The sequence below is a fragment of the Stenella coeruleoalba genome (genome assembly GCF_951394435.1).
Source record: "Stenella coeruleoalba genome assembly, chromosome: 21".
Lineage (NCBI taxonomy): Eukaryota > Metazoa > Chordata > Mammalia > Artiodactyla > Delphinidae > Stenella > Stenella coeruleoalba.
The window spans coordinates 1,440,371-1,459,712 of record NC_137167.1 but is presented as its reverse complement, the minus strand read 5'-3'; the positions used below and the strand labels follow the sequence as shown (position 1 = coordinate 1,459,712).

At 40.6% G+C, this 19,342-nt stretch overlaps 1 protein-coding gene and 1 pseudogene across 3 annotated transcripts; one reads left to right on the top strand and one right to left on the bottom strand.

The window, feature by feature from the left end:
• Positions 1-1,343: 1,343 nt before the first annotated feature.
• Positions 1,344-19,055, bottom strand: LOC307179596 (arylamine N-acetyltransferase 1). 2 transcript variants are annotated; one of them, XM_079908949.1, is made up of 3 exons: positions 19,024-19,055; positions 5,034-5,112; positions 1,344-2,564 (listed from the first exon to the last, which is right to left on the bottom strand). In XM_079908949.1, the coding sequence occupies exon 3, from the start codon at positions 2,557-2,559 to the stop codon at positions 1,687-1,689; it is 873 nt and encodes a 290-aa protein (XP_079765075.1). In that variant the 5' UTR covers positions 2,560-2,564; positions 5,034-5,112; positions 19,024-19,055; the 3' UTR covers positions 1,344-1,686. The 2 variants fall into 2 exon arrangements, with proteins under 2 accessions (XP_079765075.1, XP_079765074.1); XM_079908948.1 differs by lacking the exon at positions 19,024-19,055 and adding an exon at positions 14,822-14,961.
• Positions 11,875-17,182, top strand: LOC307179595 (protocadherin beta-2-like; annotated as a pseudogene). The gene has a single exon. The product of its transcript is annotated as a protocadherin beta-2-like (transcript).
• Positions 19,056-19,342: the final 287 nt, after the last annotated feature.

Here is a 19,342-nt window from a genome sequence, read left to right as displayed (position 1 = left end):
TTCCTTGCTGGTTGTTTGTCATGGGGTGTCCAGCACTGCAGCTTGCTGGTCATTGAGTGGAGTTGTTTCTTAGTGTTGAGATGGAGATCTTTGGGGAACTCTCGGTGATTGATATTACGTATGGTCAGGATGTCTCTGCTGGTCCCACGTCCTGAACTTGGCTCTCCCACCTCAGAGGTTCAGGCCTGACATCCTGCTGGAGCACCAAGTCCCTGTCAGCCACACGGCCAGGTACGTGGGGATTTCCTTGCCTTTTGGGAAGTCTGAGATCTTCTGTCAGTGTTCAGTAGGTGTTCTGTAGGAGTTGTTCCATATATAGATATATTTTTGATGTATTTGTGGGGAGGTGACCTTAATATTTGAATCCTCCGCCATTTTGAAGGTCCTCTCTTGAGCCACATTTGATCTGAAATGTATCTCTTGCTTACATCTCCTCCCTTGGCATTGTCTTTTCAGAATGTGAGAAAATTCTTTCTGTCCAACAGTACCATACATGACCTAACCATGCTGCAAGATAGCAGCAGAGCTGAACAAGGCCAATGAGAGGGAAGGAAGATGGTGCTTTCGGTTAGGCACTTATTCATATAGGTATTGTCCCCATTTTATACCTGAGGAATGGGAGCCACAGATTCATCAATTAATTCACCTGGTGTCCACAGGATTTGAACTCAGAACTGTATACTTTGAAGCACATACTCTTTCTCTTACAACAAAGTGTAAAAGGAAGTAAAAGGATAGAACTGGGAGACAAGAACGAGGATTCAAGGAAGACTCTACTGAAGGGAAAAAAAAAAAAAAGAAACCCCATAATAACCTAACTATGCCGAACAAAAATTTTATGACTGATATTGTATTGGCCAACATGTTTTAACATACTTTTCCAATATGAAGTTTTTAGATAATAAGTATTTTTTTTTGATAATAAGTATTTTTAAATTTGCAGTACTTATTACTTTTAAGCAAAAATACTGAGTTCCAAAATTTGAAAATTATAAATAGTAGTGTTCCCATATTAAGAAAAATGGTACTTGAAGAACTGTGGTTGCAAAAAGAGCCATGTAAGAAATTATTAGTTGTGTCCCTCTCTTGGTACTTGATCACATGCTAACAAGTATTGGTTTACACTTTGTCTTGAGAAATATTAGGTTATTTGGAAGGAATGTCATGTCTCTTTCTTTTGGTTGAATTATAATCCCATTATACATGTGGTATTTCTGCACAAATATGACATTGGATATACACTGGTAGAATTTAATAAAAAAGTTTCCCTCAAGGTTCTAGTTACTGAATTATAGGTAAACATGTTGTATGAATTCAACATTAACCAATGTGGAAAGTTTTCTAGCATAAATCACTTTTTCCTCAAGAAAACCATAGGCCATCATTAAAACATCTTTGCTATTATTATTTTTGAAAAAATATATGGTTATGTTTTTTTAAATGTTATCTAATTATATATGCTGACATTTTTAAAGGTGAAATGATTTGATATCTAGCATTTTCTTCAATATAATTTGGGAGCATTGAGAAAATATGATAGGCCTCTAGTTTATAGCTGATAAACTGAGTGATAAACAAATGCAGGTTTATTATTTCATTCTCTCTACTTTTATAGACGTTTAAACTTTTTTATAATAAAAAGTTACAGTACCAGAAGTAATACTGAGACCATTTTTATTGCTTACTCTATATGGTAAAAAATTTATCACCATGTTTGGGGACAAGCTTTTTCTCCAAGGAAATATTAAATATATTTTTTAGATTTTCTTTTACTTCTTCTTCATTCAGTGTGTTAAACTCTACCAAATCTGTATTGTCCTTATAATTAAATCTCCTGTAGGTGAGGGTGAAGCCCACTAAACAGTGAACACCTTCTGGGGTCTGCAAGGAACAAAATGACTTGCTTGTAAAGACAGATGCTGGAGATTCCTGAAGGTATATATTCACAGACTCAAAGTCTTCAATTGTTCGAGGTTCAAGAGTAAAAGAGTAGATTTTCCGATATTTATTCTTTTCCAGGAGCTCAGAATTAAGAAATTCTTGGTTTGGGATATACTGCTCTCTTCTGATTTGGTCTAGGTACCAGATTCCTCTCTCTTCTGTCAAGCAGAAGGTGCAAGGCAGCTGGGGCTGATCCTTCCCAGAAATTAACTCTAGAGGCTGCCACATCTGGTAAGAGCGTCCAAATCCAGCATCAGCTATGTAGTTCCTGCCATCAATGGTCACCTTCAGCAGGAGGTGAATCATGGCATTGCTATATTTGTTTGCTGGAGTGTTGTATACATACCCTCCCAATATAGTGGTCTCAAAACCAATTGTGGTCAGAGCCCAGTACAGAAGATGATTGACTTGGAGACACCACCCACCTCGGTTCCTCCTCACAATTTGATCAAAAATGGCCTCTAAGCCCAATTCCATGGCTTCCCCACAATGGATGTTAAGGTTCTCAAAGGGAATGGCTCGGATCTGGTGCTGAAGAATGTCAGTTAATGTTTCCAAGTCCAACTTGTTCCTATAGTGCTTATAACCAATTCTTTCAAAATATGCTTCAATGTTCATGATTCCTTAAGGCAAGGAAAACAAAACAAAAATATTCCTTTTTTACTTGAATTTCTTTGATTAGCCTAATGATAACAAATGTATTTTAAACATGTAAACACAAACAATGGTTATAAATAATTGTAATTATAAGCCTTTTTGTGTGTGTGCTTTTAGTGTATTAGTGGCTTTCACATGCATAAGTTCAGTTAATGGTGCGAGTAACCCTGAAAGAAAAGTATTATCACTTCTTCCATGTTTTGAACATGAGAAGTTGGAAATCCAGATGAAGTGATGAGTAAAATAATAAAGAGCTTACATGTGGTTTTTCTGGTGATGAATAAGGAGAGGTACAAGTTGCTATCAATTAAAATAGAGTTTACAAACAGTTTCTAATACAAACAGGAGAATTATAATATAGTACTTTCATTCATGGTACTTGACCAACTCAATATCTTCTTCAGCTGAACCTTACACAAATTTCCCTACTCAAAGATTCATATTCATTCACAAACTGATTTATTCAATAAATAGTTTACTGAAAATCTATTATGTATATGTTACTGACCTAGTGGTTGCTTATCTTAAAGAATCTTACAATTTAGTGGGGTCTGGTATGACACAGTGAATTAAATGAATTTTAAAAACATGCAATTTCTTAGATAGTGATAAGTATTCTGGGGAAAATAAAGCAAAGAAGGTAGATAAGATGTGCACAGAGAGAGCTTCAGTTTCCAATGAGGTGGGCAGAGGAAGCTTCACTATGACTTTAAGGATGTGAGAGAATGAGCCATGTCCACAAATGTGGGAGGACAATTTAGGAAGAAGGACCAGAGGGTTAAAAAAAAAAAAAAGCCCTAAACTGGAACCTGCCTAGAGTTTCCAAAGAACGTTCAAGGAAGACAAGATGAAGGGAGCAGAGGGAGTAAGTGGAAGCATGGATTGAGATGAGATCTGACCTTTTGTCTTTTACTCGGAGATGAGTAATCACTGTGAGAAGGGCAGTAGGGGAAGGCTGCAGTTTGGGCAAAATGCACCATCATCAAATTGTTATGTCTGGCTTGTATGGAGAGTGAGCTGTACATACTGAGCTGAATGAATAGACATATGACCCAGGTAGGCGCAATTCAAAGCACATTTTCTCTAGGACCAGTGTTTTGCGTGTGGATGGCATGTGGTCCAAGTCAGTTCAATGAGACTCTGTTGAGGAACTTTTGCTGAAACCTAAGCAGATGCTTCTACTGCAGGGCCAGAACCTGGTAGGATATTAGCTCAAATCTACTAGGAGAACTTGCTGAAGAATAATATCAACAAAGAATTTATTGAGTTGAGGAATGAAAAGCAGGAAAAGGAAAGATGAGAAAAGACAACAATCAAGTTTTAAGCCATATCTTGACTTTATGGTAAGGTGAACCAGAAAAAAAAAAAGTAGTCCTTATTTTGTAAAATCTCATATAGGAAATGTTTCTGTCCCCTGATACCAGAGTCATAATCCAGTGTGAACACTGATTGTAACAGTGGTGCATTACCATTGATAAGATGACATGGCCTGAGGTAAGAGGTTACAAAAGGCCCTGCCCCTAGGTTAATGGTGATAAGTTATGTATCCCTGTTGTCCTTCTTAATGTCATTTCTTTCAGATTCACCTAATTCTCTTTTTTGATCAGTTATTCTTCCCATTTTGCTAGTGTTTCAACTTTTTCTATTCTTGATGTCTGCAATCTGATCTCCTCCAAATCTCTTAAGCTTATTTCATTTCTTCTCATCTTTACATGCATCAGCACAAGCCAAAAACTCTACGACTCAGACACCAAGAGAACAACTGGTACTTAGCCAGACCACCACAGACCCTCTTCTGCTTCTGTATCCAGAATCAGTGCTGGGTAAGTAAGGAGGGCAGGTGATGTGGAACAAAAGCAATATGATTTGTAACTGCCTGGCCATTTCATTTCTGAGTTAACCAACATCTTTTTATTTGGAAATTAATGTATATTTTTTAAAGCTATCTTTTGATTTTAAAGATTTTTCTTTGCTCCTCTGGAGGGGATATGGGGATATATGTGTACATATAGTTGATTCACTTGGTTATACAGCAGAAACTAACAGAACAATGTAAAGCAATTATACTCCAATAAAGATGTTAAAAAAATATTATGTTACTTTAGAATTTAGTAGCTTCAAGTTCATTGAGAAGAAGCCAGGGTCTGGATGCAAGCAACATGTTATAACCAAATTATATCTGCATATTCCATGACTAAATATAAGAGATTTTGTACTACTGAAGTTATGATAGAAGGTGAAATATGGAGGCACTAGAAAGTAGTTGTCAGGATAAAACTGGGTGAAAACACTGCAAAGTTTATATATTGACTTGTAATTTAGATGTGCACTGATATACCATTTCATTTTCCTTGATCATAAATATAAGAAAAGAATAAAAGGAGGGAGAGTGAACACACTTAGGGATCCAGCTGAAATGTCTCAGAAAAGCATACCTTTCTGAGGAAGTTCAATGTAGATTGAGTCTCAGTTTTAATTCAGAAGACTTAGGATAGTTCTTCTTCTTAGTTCACTCTGTAGAAATAAAAGAAAAAAGTTTTAAATATATCATATTCTTTCTTGAAAACAAGGACAGTAGTTCTAATTGGGACATGAATATGAAGAGTATTTTAAAATCACAAAACAGGAGTAAAATGGCCATTTGGGTTGCACAGAGAAGAGAAGTGAATGTACAATGATGGGAGATGGGAGCAAAACGGGTGGGTTCTAAGACTGGACACTGTGGAAGTCACCAGCAGGGGGCTCAGACACAACAGACCAGATGAATATTTGTCATACAATCAGCAAGGAGGGGTGAACCCTGTCTCAGGCCCCTGATTGCTACTACAAGATTTACCAAACACAGAAAAGACAAGTATGTAATGGTAGCACCTGTCTTCCTTTAGGTGTAAAGTATAATTGGGGATGTTGGAGCAGAAAAATAAGGCAATATTCTTAGTGTATGGTGTCACCAGAAAGGATGAAGAACCATCCATACAGAAGACCAGCCATCAAAATATCTCTTGTCTTCAGTCATCTTCCCTCACCTCCACTGGAAAGATTGCAGAGTACAAGGTCCACTCCAGCCAGACATCTCACCAGTCACATTTCATTCAAGAAACAAATAAAAGATGGAGACAGAACTATACATGCATGAATATGATGAAAAAACAGAATGCAAATATACTATGAGATGGGGATCAGAAGAAAAGGACATAATACACAAAAGATAGGGGGAAATGACAACAAGCTCAAGAAGAAACATAAACTGAACAATGGAAAGATATTCTTCACAGGTACTTGAAGATATAGAACATTTAAAATGGACTCATACCAAAAAGCCAAAAAAATGAGGTGATAAAATAACACAGCATTATCAAAAGAACTATTTATAACTTAGGAAACTAATTAAGAATAACAACAAAGATAATATATAAGTAATTATGAACAATAGGGGAATATATATATATAGCATAATATCAAATGACTTATGTAGAAAAACTTAATACTCAATGGTTTTAATGAAGAGATAAAGCCATTAAAGAGTTAGAGAAAAGTTAATAGACATAAAACCAGTCAAAGACAATCCAATATAAAGATAATTGGTATTTCTGAAGGAAAAGATAAAACTCAAAAAGGATAATAGAAAAAATATATATATATGTATATATTCTAATAGTGTTACCTCTCCATCAGCCTGTGAAGATGTAAATCAAAATGAAAAACTAAGGAAGAGAAAGGCAGAATTGACTCCTTTTATTATAGGATAGAGTAGAAAAGTTATGAGAATAATGGCTGAAGTAATTTTAAAACATTTAAAAAGTGTGACTTAAGTGAAAGCCATTAGACCTATTGACCTCTGCCTCAGGTACAGAGGATAAAGAACAGAGCATGTTCAGTGTACCTCGAGTGGGCACATGACACTGGTGAGGATTAGGCTATCTTTTGACTCTCTGGTAAGGTGAGCACCCCACCCCCAAAAGTCTGTATTTTATAAAATCCTATGTAGAAAAAAATTTCTGTCCCCTGTTACCAGAGTTCTAATCTAGTATGGACACTAATTGTAACAGTGGTGCATTACTATTGGTAAGATGACATGGCCTGAGGTGACATGGTACAAAGAATCCCACCCATAGGTTAATGGTGATAAGCTATGTATTTCTATTGTCTTTCTCTTTTGTTCAATTAGACATTTACTAAATGAGAAAACTACACTTAAAAAGTGCTTTAAAACAAAATGAAATTAGAAAAAAAAAGACATGTGCATTTGAAAGAACTTTGCACTCTGCTGAAAATCAAATCTCTTGCAGTAATACAATATGCCTATTCTTAAAATATAAGTTAACAGAATTTTCAATTTAATATTTTCAAAGATGATATTAAGGTCAAGAATTTCACATCTACAGTAACCCTTATAGAAGGGCATTTATAAATATAATGTCCATCCCTATGAAGCTTACAAATTTGGCAATGCTCAATAAAAGCTTTAGGAATCACATCCAAGTGTCTCATCTAATGAATCACAAATTTGTGTCCTGTAAGTTCTCCTTCTAAAATCTTTATGTAGACTTTTCTATTTCCATCATTTATTAATTTAAATAAAATATTTTGTTTTAAAAAAAAAGGAAAAGAAATGCTGGAATAAATCCTAGATCATGTACAGAAATTATTGCTACTATAGTTCACTACAAAGCATGTCTATACAATATCATATGAATTTTGATCATGAAAAATCAGAATAAAAATCTTTAGTGACATAAGCCTTACAATCATATACAATATTCAAATGGTAACATTAGACAGTTAAGCACCCAATACCCATAGCTGACAAATGTCTTACTGACCAACATTCATTTAAATACATCCTTCATATAGAGGGAGGAAAAAAGAGATACTGTCAGCTTTCTAAGCCTTGTCAAAAAAGGATTTTCATGTTCTTTGGATCTAAAAACAAACAATAAAAACAAACCCCCAAAACAAAACTGGTGCAGGTGAGGGTGTTATCAGAAAGTTAAGCATGCTGAAAGGTGTTTTGTGGGAATTAAAAACCTAATTCTTTCTTAATGTCACAAAGAAAACAATAGCAACAGTCAATAAAACTAAAAGCTGGTTCTTTGAGAAGATAAACAAAAGTGATAAACCTTTAGCCAGACTCAAGAAAAAAAGGGAGAAGACTCAAATCAACTAAATTAGGAATGAAAAACGAGAAGTTACAACTGACACCACAGAAATACAAAGGATTGGAAGAGACTACTACAAGCAATTATATGCCAATAAAATGGACAACCTGGAAGAAATGGACAAATTCTTAGAAAAGTACAACCTTCCAAGACTGAACCAGAAGAAACAGAAAATATGAACAGACCAATCACAAGTAAAGAAATTGAAACTGTGACTAAAAATCTTCCAACAAACAAAGGTCCAGAACCAGAAACCTTCATGGGAGGATTCTATCAAACATTTAGAGAAGAGCTAACACCCATCCTTCTCAAACTCTTCCAAAAAAATTGCAGAGGGTGGAATACTTCCAAACTCATTCTACAAGGCCACCATTACCCTGACACCAATAGCAGACAAAGATATCACAAAAAACCTACAGACCAATATTACTGATGAATATAGACACAAAGATCCTCAATATTAGCAAACCAAATCCAACAACACATTAAAAGCATCATACACCATGATCAAGTGGGATTTATCCAAGGGATGCCAGGATTCTTCAATATACACGAATCACACCATATTAACAAATTGAAGAATAAAAAACATATGATCCTTTCAATAGATGCTGGAAAAGCTTTTGACAAAATTCAAGACTAATTTATGATAAAAACTCTCCAGAAAGTGAGCATACAGGGAAACTACCTCAACATAATAAAGGCCATATATGACAAACCCATAGCAAACATTATTCTCAATGGTGAAAAACTGAAAGCATTTCCTCTAAGATCAGGGACAAGACAAGGGTGTCCACTCTTGCCACTATTATTCAACATAGTTTTGGAAGTCCTAGCCATGAGAATCATAGAAGAAAAAGAAATAAAAGGAATACAAATTGGAAATGAAGTAAAATGCTCACGGTTTGCAGATGGCATTCTACTATACATAGAAAATCCTAAAGATACCACCAGAAATCTTCTAGAGCTAATCAATGAATTTAGTAAAGTTTCAGGGCACAAAATTAATACACAGAACTATCTTGCATACCTATACACTAACAATGAAAGATCAGAAAAAGAAATTAAGGAAACAATCCCATTTACCACTGCAACCAAAAGAATAAAATACCTAGGAATAAACCTACCTAAGGAGGCAAAAACCTGTACTCAGAAAACTACAAGATACTGATGAAAGAAATTAAAGATGACACAAACAGATGGAGAGATATACCATTTTCTTGGATTGAAGGAATCAATATTGTGAAAATGACTATACTACCCATAGCAGTCTACAGATTCAATGCAATCCCTATTAAATTACCAATGGCATTTTCCACAGAATTAGAACAAACTATTTTACAATTTGTATGGAAACAAAAAAGACTGAATAGTCAAAGCAATCTTGAGAGAGAAAAATGGAGCTAGAGGTATCAGGCTCCTGGACTTCAGACTATACTACAAAGCTACAGTAATCAATACAATATGGTAATGACACACAAACAGAAATATAGAGCAATGGAACAGGATAGCAAGCCCAGAGATAAACTCATGCACCTATGGTCTATAACAAAGAAGAAAGAATATACAATGGAGAAAAGACAGCCTCTTCAATAAGTGGTACTGGGAAAACTGGACAGCTACATGTAGAAGAATGAAATTAGAACACTCCCTAACACCATACACAGAAATAAACTAAAAATGGATTAAAGACCTACATATAAAGTCAGAAAGTATAAAACTCTTAGAGGAAAATATAGGCAGAACACTCTATGACATAAATCACAGCAAGATCCATTTTGACCCACCTCCTAGAGTAATGGAAATATGGGGAGGGGGAAGGGTAAGCTGTGACAAAGTGAGAGAGTGGCATGGACATATATACACTACCAAACGTAAACTAGATAGCTAGTGGGAAGCAGCCACATAGCACAGGGAGATCAGCTCGGTGCTTTGTGACCACCTAGAGGGGTGGGATAGGGAGGGTGAGAGGGAGGGAGACACAAGAGGGAAGAGATATGGGAACATATGTATATGTATAACTGATTCACTTTGTTATACAGCAGAAACTAACACACCATTGTAAAGCAATTATACTCCAATAAAGGTGTTAAAAAAAAAAAAACTCAAATGGGACCTAATTAAACTCAAAACCTTTTGCACAGCAAAGAAAACCATAAATGAGATAAAAAGACAACCCTCAGAATGGGAGAAAATATTTGCAAATGAAGCAACTGACATGGGATTAATCTCCAAAATATACAAAGGGCTCATGTACCTCAATATCCAAAAACAAGAAACAACCCAGTCAAAAAATGGGCAGAAGACCTAAGTAGACATTTCTCCAAATAAGACACACAGATGGCCAAGAGGCACATGAAAAGATGCTCAATAATTTTTAGAGAAATGCTGATCAAAACTACAATGACATATCACCTCACAGTGGTCAGAATGGCCATCATCAAAAGAATCTATAAACAATAAATGCTGGAGAGGGTGTGGAGAAAAGGAACACTCTTGCACTGTTGGTGTGAATGTGAATTGATACAGCCACTATGGAGAACAGTATGGAGGTTCCTTAAAAAACTAAAAATAAACTACCATATGACCCCACAGTCCCATTACTGGGCATATGCCCTGAGAAAACCATACTTCAAAAGACACAGGCACCCCAATGTTTATTGCAGCCTTATTTACCATAGCCAGGAGATGGAATTAACCTAAATGTCCATCGACAGATGAAGGGGTAAAGATGTGGTACACAGGGCTTCCCTGGTGGCACAGTGGTTGGGAGTCCGCCTGCCGATGCAGGGGACATGGGTTCGTGCCCCAGTCTGGGAAGATCCCACATGCCGTGGAGTGGCTGGGCCCTTGAGCCATGGCCACTGAGCCTGTGCATTCAGAGCCTGTGCTCCCCAATGGGGGAGGCCACAGCAGCGAGAGGTCTGTGTACTCCAAAAAAAAAAAAAAAGATATGGTACATATATACAATGGAATATTATTCAGCCATAGAAAGGAACAAAATTGGGTCATTTGTAGAGATGTGGATAGACGTAGAGTCTGTCATACAGAGTGAAGTAAATCAGAAAGAGTAACCAAATATTACTTGAGTATTCTGTGATTAAACAAAAGAAATTGCTATGACTAAAGTTGTGATTCACAGTGAAATACTAGCAAAACTTAGAAACAGTTGCCAGGAAAATAGCTAACTGAAAACACAACTAGCCTTATTTCTTGATATATAGCATTTCTGTGCAGATATATCCTTTCCTTTCAGCTTCATGATTAATATTAGAGAAGACTCAAGGGATATATAAAGAACACACTTAGAGCATCTACTGAGAAATCCCAGAAAGGCACTTAAAACATTTCTAAGCAAATGGAAGCAAGTTGATGTTCAATTTTAATTCAGAAGTCTCAGAAATTCCTTTCTCCTGGACTGAACTCTAGAAATAATAGAAGAGATAGTAAAATGTATACTGTGACTTCCTTTGAAAACAAAAAGATAGTTTAGTGTTACATGAGTTGTGAAAAGTACCTAAAAATCACAAAACAGAAGGGAAAGAACTGAAGAGTAAAGTGGGCATCTGAGTTGCATAGGGGAGGGTGTAGCAAGTGCAACCACAGGAAATGACAGCAACACTGATGGGTTCTGAGCCTGGAGGTTGTGGAAGCCAGCACAAGGGGGCTCAGAAGGAACCAGTCAGATGATTATTTGCCCTAGGATCAGTTAGGAGGGGTGAATCATGTTCTATGTCCCTGATTGCTACTACAAGAATTACCAAACATAGCAAAGACCAATATGTAATGGTAACACATGGTCTTCCTTTATGTGTAAAGTATAATTGGGGATATTGGGGTAGAAAAATAACGCAGTGTTCTTAATGTATGGTGTCACTGGAAAGGAAGAAGAACCACCGATATATAGAAGATCAGCCATTAAAGTATCTCTTGTCATCAGTCATCTTCCCTCGTATTCACTGGAAAGATTGAGGAGTCCAAGCTCCACTACAGCCAGACATCTCACCTGTAAACTATATTCAAGAAAGAAATCAAAGGTGGATACAGAACTATATATAAGGAATTGTTTCCTTTTAATATAGAACAAAGAGTAGAAATGTTATGAGAATTTGGCTAAAGTAGTTTAAAAACATTTTTAAAATGTGATGTAATGGAAGCCATCAGACCTATAGATTTCTGCCTCAGGTACAGAGGGTAAAGACCAGAGCACGCTCAGGGTACCTTGAGAGGGCACATGGCATTGGTGAGGATTCAGGACTGAGGCTAATGTGGGGAGAATGCTGTCTTTAAGCCACCCAGAAACCTTTAGATGTGTTTGACCACTTTGCCTCTGACTAGCATGGCTTCTGTGTCCTTGTGCTCAAGGAGCTGCATTGTGGACTCTTTGGAAGACTTCTTGGGGGTTCCTGGAGCTGCTTTGCCTTCCTATGTGAAAATTGGAAGTGCCAGGGACTTCATGTCCTGCCAGGGCAGCCCTGCATCAGTGACTTACTGGTGAGAGGTTCTGAAAACTCAGCTGCCTTGCCTTGAGTCTGGAAAGACTTTGAGTTATAATTCACATTCAGGCTGACACTGGAGTTCTCCCAGGAGCACATCATAAGCCACTTGCACATGGTCCTGGCCTCAGCGTCTAAATCTGGGGAACCTGACAAGTCATATCAGTGGTCATTTTGGAGAGCTGTGTGAAAGAAAGGTAAGATGTAAGGGATGAGGAAACTTCCAGAGGGCCTTGAAAGTCAGGCAAAAGAGACTTCTTCTGTCACCAAATGAATTCTTGTTATTTTGTTGAATAGTCAATAGTCAACTGGCGGTTCCTCTAGCTAGATGCTCTGCTAAAGAAGCAAGCAGGAAAAGGAGGCTTTCTAAGGCAGTTGCTCCAGGAAATCAGGGCCATAGGCATCTCCACTTATCCCAGTGTCTGAGTGATACTGGGAGATAGATCAGCGACAACGTGAATCCGAGCTGGGTCAAGTTTGCTGGGAGACGAGAGAGCGATGGAGGCAGGAGAGAGGAAGAAATGCTTTCTGAAACAAAGGCAAGTCTTGATATTCTTTGTTTGGCTGGGCATAGCTCAGGCTGGTTCTGAGCCTAGGCGTTATTCAGTGGCCGAGGAAATGGACAGTGGCTCCTTCGTGGCCAATCTGTTGAAAGACTTGGGGTTGGAGGTAGATGATCTAGCTGCTCGGGCCCCCCGGGGTCGTTTCCAAAGGGAAAAAAATGCGTTTGCATTTTGATAGGCAGACCGGGGATTTGTTGTTAAGTGAGAAACTGGACCAGGAGGAGCTGTGTGGCCCTACCGAGCCCTGTGTACTACCTTTCCAGATGTTACTGGAAAATCCCTTGAAGTTTTTCCAGGCTGAGCTACGGATTAGGGACATAAATGATCATTCTCCAGTTTTCCTAGACAAAGAAATAATATTGAAAATTTCAGAAAGTATCACTCCTGGAACTACTTTCCTAATAGAGCTTGCCCAGGACTTAGATGTAGGAAGCAACAGTCTCCAAAGTTACACAGTCAGCCCCAATTCCCACTTCCATCTTAAATTACAAGACAGTTCCGACGGCACAATATTACCACAGCTGGTGCTGGACAAAGCACTGGATAGAGAGGAACAGCCTGAGATCAGATTAACCGTCACAGCGCTGGATGGCGGAATTCCACCCAGGTCTGGGACCGCCCTAATCCGCATTGAAGTCTTAGACATCAATGATAATGCCCCCGACTTTGCAAAGCTGCACTATGAGGCGCATGTCCTAGAAAACAGCCCCATTGGATCCCAGGTTGCCATTGTCTCTGCCAGAGATTTAGATATTGGAACCTATGGAGAAATATCTTACGTACTTTCCCAAGCATCTGAGGATATTCGGAAAACATTTGGAATAAATGCAAAATCGGGAGAACTCCTTTTAACACAGGAACTGGATTTTGAATCTATTCAGACTTATACATTAAATATTCAGGCGACAGATGGTGGGGGCCTTTCTGGCAGTTGTGTGGTGTTTGTCCAAGTGATGGATTTGAATGACAACCCGCCGGAACTGACCATGTCAACGCTTATCACTGAGATCCCAGAAACCTTGCAGGAGACTGTAATTGCTGTATTCAGCGTTTCAGATCCTGACTCTGGAGACAATGGAAGGATGGTTTGCTCCATCCAAAATGATGTTCCCTTCATTCTTAAACCCTCTGTTGAGAATTTTTACAGTTTAGTCACAAACACAGCCCTGGACCGAGAAACAAGATCCGAATATAACATCACCATCACCGTCACAGATATGGGGACACCGAGACTGAAAACCCAGCACAACATAACCATGCTGGTGTCCGATGTCAACGACAACGCCCCCGCCTTCACCCAGACCTCCTACACCCTGTCCGTCCGCGAGAACAACAGCCCCGCCCTGCACATTGGCAGCGTCCGCGCCACAGACAGAGACGCGGGCGCCAACGCCCAGGTCACCTACTCGCTGCTGCCGCCCCTCGACGCGCACGTGCCCCTGGCCTCCCTGGTGTCCATGAACCCGGACAACGGCCACCTGTTCGCCCTGAGGTCCCTGGACTACGAGGCCCTGCGGGCGTTCGAGTTCCGCGTGGGCGCCGCCGACCGCGGCTCGCCCGCGCTCAGCAGCCAGGCGCTGGTGCGCGTGCTCGTGGCGGACAACAACGACAACGCGCCCTTCGTGCTGTACCCGCTGCAGAACGCCTCGGCGCCCTGCACCGAGCTGGTGCCCAGGGCGGCCGAGGCGGGGTACCTGGTGACCAAGGTGGTGGCGGTGGACGGCGACTCGGGCCAGAACGCCTGGCTGTCGTACCAGCTGCTCAAGGCCACGGAGCCCGGGCTGTTCGGCGTGTGGGCGCACAACGGCGAGGTGCGCACGGCCCGGCTGCTGAGCGAGCGCGACGCGGCCAAGCACAGGCTGGTGGTGCTGGTCAAGGACAACGGCGAGCCTCCGTTCTCGGCCAGCGTCACGCTGTACGTGCTGCTGGTGGACGGCTTCTCGCGGCCCTACCTGCCGGCCCCTGAAGCGGAAGCGGCGGACGCGGCCCCGGCCACCCTGCTCACCGTCTATCTGGTGGTCGCCTTGGCGTCGGTGTCGTCGCTCTTCCTCTTCTCGGTACTGGTGTTCGTCGCGGTGCGGCTGTGCAGGAGGGGCGTGGCGGCCTCGGTGAGTCGCTGCTCGGTGCCCGAGGGCCACTTTCCAGGCCACCTGGTGGACGTCAGCGGCACGGGGACCCTGTCCCAGAGCTACCAGTACGAGGTGTGTCTGACGGGAGGCTCCGGGTTAAATGAGTTTAACTTCTTGAAGCGGATTCTCCCTAGTGGTCTGGTTCAAGACACTGGGCAGGACTAGTGCAAAAAGGCAATTCCAAGAATAGCGTAGGTTTCATTAATAGAAGAATCAGAAAGTTGTCTGGCTACGAATGCTTTAAGTCAAGGCTCTTGAGTTGATATAGTATTTTGTTTATATCTTGATTTTACTTTCTGTCTAGTTAACCCTGCATGTTCTTTTTTCATCTGCTTCCTACCTTTTCAATCCAGTATTAATGCCTCTTTCTTTTTCTAACAGGTGAGTAAAAATAAATGCATTATCTTTTAATGATGATTTCAAATAGGTTTTTTAAGGTCGTCATTTCAAATTCTATCCAAAGCAATGTAGAGAGAGTTCTGAACCACCAATATTAATAATTTACCCTATTGAATATAGTCAGATAATATTCTTTATAATACTCCTAAAGCAGCTTTGTCTGTGGTTAATGAAGTGGATAACTAAAAATGTTTTAATATGTACCATTTTAAGGTGTATCATCCTGTAGGGGCTTAGTACTCAAATAAAACTTACACATATACTTCATTTTCTGTTTTGACATTTGCAATTAATATTTCAACACTGTATATGCTTATATTGGCTAAAAATGGACAAAAACTGTAGGTCAGATTACTCTTAAATTTGCCTAAAGTGTATTTATGATGGATGACTGAGAAAAAAAATTAAACATAGGCATTTTGAACAACAACAACAACAAAAATAGTCAACTGGCTGCTTTGATTTATCCCTAAGTGACATGGTACTTCAGTTACAAATTACCTTTTTGATGTAGCCCTGGAGAGCAGGTCAATATGAAGAACTCATTGTCCAGCTCCCAGTCTAGGGTCTCTACCTCTTTCATGTACAGCAGTGTTTTTCTATTTTATTTTATCTTATCTTATTTCATTTTTATTATTTTATTTTTCAACTAAAGAAACCCTTATTCGTTCCCCAAATAAAGTTGTAAGCAAAAGCCTAAAATAGAAGAATTAAAAACAGGTTGATCCAGAGGTAGTTCACGCCTGAGATGCTGCCACCACAAGTACAGTTATGGACTGAGATGAAATCTTCTATACCTACTTCCTGAACTTCTGGCACGACTGAATAAAAGAGCCTTAAGGAGTGCTAGTGAGTGGCTTTTCTTTGTGTGTGTGTATGGTGTTTGTGTTTTATTTCCTATACTTTTCCTTCTTTTTCCTTTTCTCTGTCTCAGTGAAGGATATGGCATCCCACTGGATTGACACTACAACCCTCCCTGACCCCAGGGCAGGTGGGCATCTGCTTGATTTCTGGCTGGAAAGGGAGCTGCTAGGCTAGCCCTACTCAGAGGCCATTGGACAATAGGGCTTTATGTACTGAAGGCCTGCAGCTCAGCCAGGCCTCTGAGCTAAAGCTCTCAGAGTCAGGCAGGTATTGTGAGGACTACCAAGCAGGCCCAGAGGGAACACAGCTGCTCAGCTGAAGATAGAAAAGCCAAACAAAATAAGTCTCTGGGACAGAAGTACTAGGGAGTTGATATTAAAAAAACAAAAACAAAAAAAACTCCTTTTGAGGGAAGGAATGGAGTCCTCTGTTTTATCCTTCAGGAACTAAAATGAGGGCCCAAGGGAAGGCAGTGAAATGCTGATGACACACTCAGGGCTACAAGCAGCATAAATACACGTTTGGACAGAGGTGGAACTTTCTGTACCTACTGCCAGCATATCTGTCATGACAACAGATTTATAAAAATTGATGTGAAATTTACGTGACCTAAATAAACCATTTAAAGTGAACAATTCCGTGTCATTTGGTACATTCACAACTTTGCGCAACCACGACTTCTATCTAGTTCCAAAATATCTCACTACCCCCAGTAAAACCCCAAACTCATGAAGCAGTTACTCCCCATTTCCTCCAGCCTCTGGCAACCACCAGTCTACGTCCTGTCTCTATGTTCCGCTCCACCTTCGGCTGCTGTGAACAGTGCTGCTGAGAACATTTGTGGTCAAGTACTTTTTTCTGTATGTTTTCAATTCATTGGGTATATGCCTAGCATTAGAACTGTCCAAATGAATAGTAGAATTTTAAGAGGTACTTCTAAGTGGCTTTTCATTCTATATGCTGTGATTTTCTTTTCCTCTCCTTCCCTTTCCCTTCCCTTCCCATCCCTTCCCTTTACTTACCTTTTTTTGGTGCCGAGGCTCACTGCAAGGACACCACAACCCAACCCACCCCCAGGGACAAGTGGCCAGCCCAGTGATCTTCTGGATGAAAACAAGAGAAGTTGCCATGCAAGCCGTGCCCACAGACCGTCCTTCACAGTGCTTACTGCACAGAAAGCCCATGGAAAACAGCCAAAAAAAAAAGTTACACCCAGGCAGCAGGAAGTTCTGAATGTTTCTTTGTTTCTCTTTTTTTCCCCCGTCTTGAGGAGAAGAAACTCAGAGTTGTGGGTGAAATCTGCCTATTTTTAAAGTTGGCTCTGAACTATTTAAAATGTAAAGGGCAAACAAAATAAGTCTCTGGGCAGGATGCAGCTATATACATAGTTGGCAGTTAACAACTTCCTTCTGAATGAGAGGGGGCAGGGTCAGCCACTTTGTGGTTGAGGAACTAAACTGTGACTTGGGGGGAGGGAAAGGTCAGTTCATCAAAGAAGAGCCAACAGGCGTGTTGTTGTTGTGGGCATCGGGCCAGGGCAAGGGAGCAAAGTCCGGAGGGGAGAGCCCACAGACCCCTTGCTCTGGGGCTGTCAGCCTCCACAGGCTCCTCTCTCCTGTGGAATTCTAAACATTTGTGCTCAGGGAGTGGTGTCCTCAGCCTGCCTGACAGTGAAAGAGCTGGTTCTTGTCATTTATGGCTCCTGAAGACCTTCCCCTTAGGGTCTTCCTTCCATCAAGATAAAATGTCCTCAAGAATTCCCTTGAACTGTGCAGACAACACAACACAGCCTCCCTGGAGTTTGGGGATGATCATTAGAGAATTTCTGATGAGCTAATGCAGGAGGAGCAGGAGTGATCATGAATTTGATGACTGCAGGACTAACTGGGCCCTTTGGGACACACCCAGGTGGGGACAGAGAAGGTGGACATTGCTGTTTCAATTATCCAAGAGGGAAATCCTGTCCCCTGAATCACGTGTTGTACACATTAGATATATTTTATATACTTTCATCCTCGCAACAAACTTTTAAAGTAAGCTCTCTTATTAGCTCCAATCTTCTGAGGGATAAACTGACTTTTAGAGATGCTTAAATGACCTACCCAAGTCCTCACACCTGGGATGTCACATGGCTGTTACTCTAACCCTGAAACTGAGCAGGGCCCTGTGAGGCACCCAGGTATGGAGGCTTGGCCTTTTATTTTTGTCCCCGATTTCTTGTCGGAAAGACTACAGCCTCCATGACCTTCCCTGAGTTCCAGAGGGCAGACTCAAACAGTTGCTAATCAAGGGAGGGGCAGGCAAGAAACCACCCAAAGCAAGATTAAAGGGACCAGAGAAGCTCATCAAGATTAGAAGACTTACCACCTGAGACCCTACACACATCCTCATCTTGTCTGCAACCCCACCCTTTGATAACTCCTTTGATAAGGAGTTACAAAACTCCTTATCAAATCTTCCTGGGTTGGGACACATAGTTTTTCGAGGCAGGAGCTCTTGTGTACCCCTTTGCCTGGCAAAGTAATAAAGCTCTCCTCTTCTACTTCACCCAAAACTCTGTCTCCGAGTTCTGATTTGGCACCGGTGTACAGAGAAGCTGAGCTTTTGGCATCAACCCCGACAGTTTGAACTGGGGTGTGTTATCTCCTCCATTATCCTGTACAGTAATTACAGCATAAGCATTCAAGTTATATGTCAGCCAAACTTTCTGAACTGGCTTAGGACCTGACATTCGGGTGTGTGTAGTATCTAGTCTCCTGGACTCACATTTGAAATAGGATTAAACCCCAATTTCAAAGCACAACACGTCACTTACCGAGCTCCCCTGGGTCCCACAACCAGGAACCGGGCTGACTGCCGTCCTCCCACTTCCTGGACAAGCCCAGGAAGAGACCTCATTGGTTTGCAAACTGCTCCACCCCTTGAATCTTGTTAGAATCACCAGGGCGCTCTGGGAAATGTAGTCGTGGGAACTTGGGTTGTCCTTGTGCACCTCTTGTTCAAATGTACTCTGGCGAGACCTGGCACCAGACTGAGAGTGGAGTGACCTTGTAATCCATACAGTTCCTACTCTTAGGGTGGCTGAATCCAGATATCTTAAGTGTAACGTGGGAGGTTAGGGTTTTAAGGGGATC

What these genes read in the sequence shown, in the direction of transcription:
- LOC307179596 (XM_079908949.1), bottom strand. Translation starts at nt 2,559, where the DNA reads ATGAACATTGAAGCATATTTTGAAAGAATTGGTTATAAGCACTATAGG.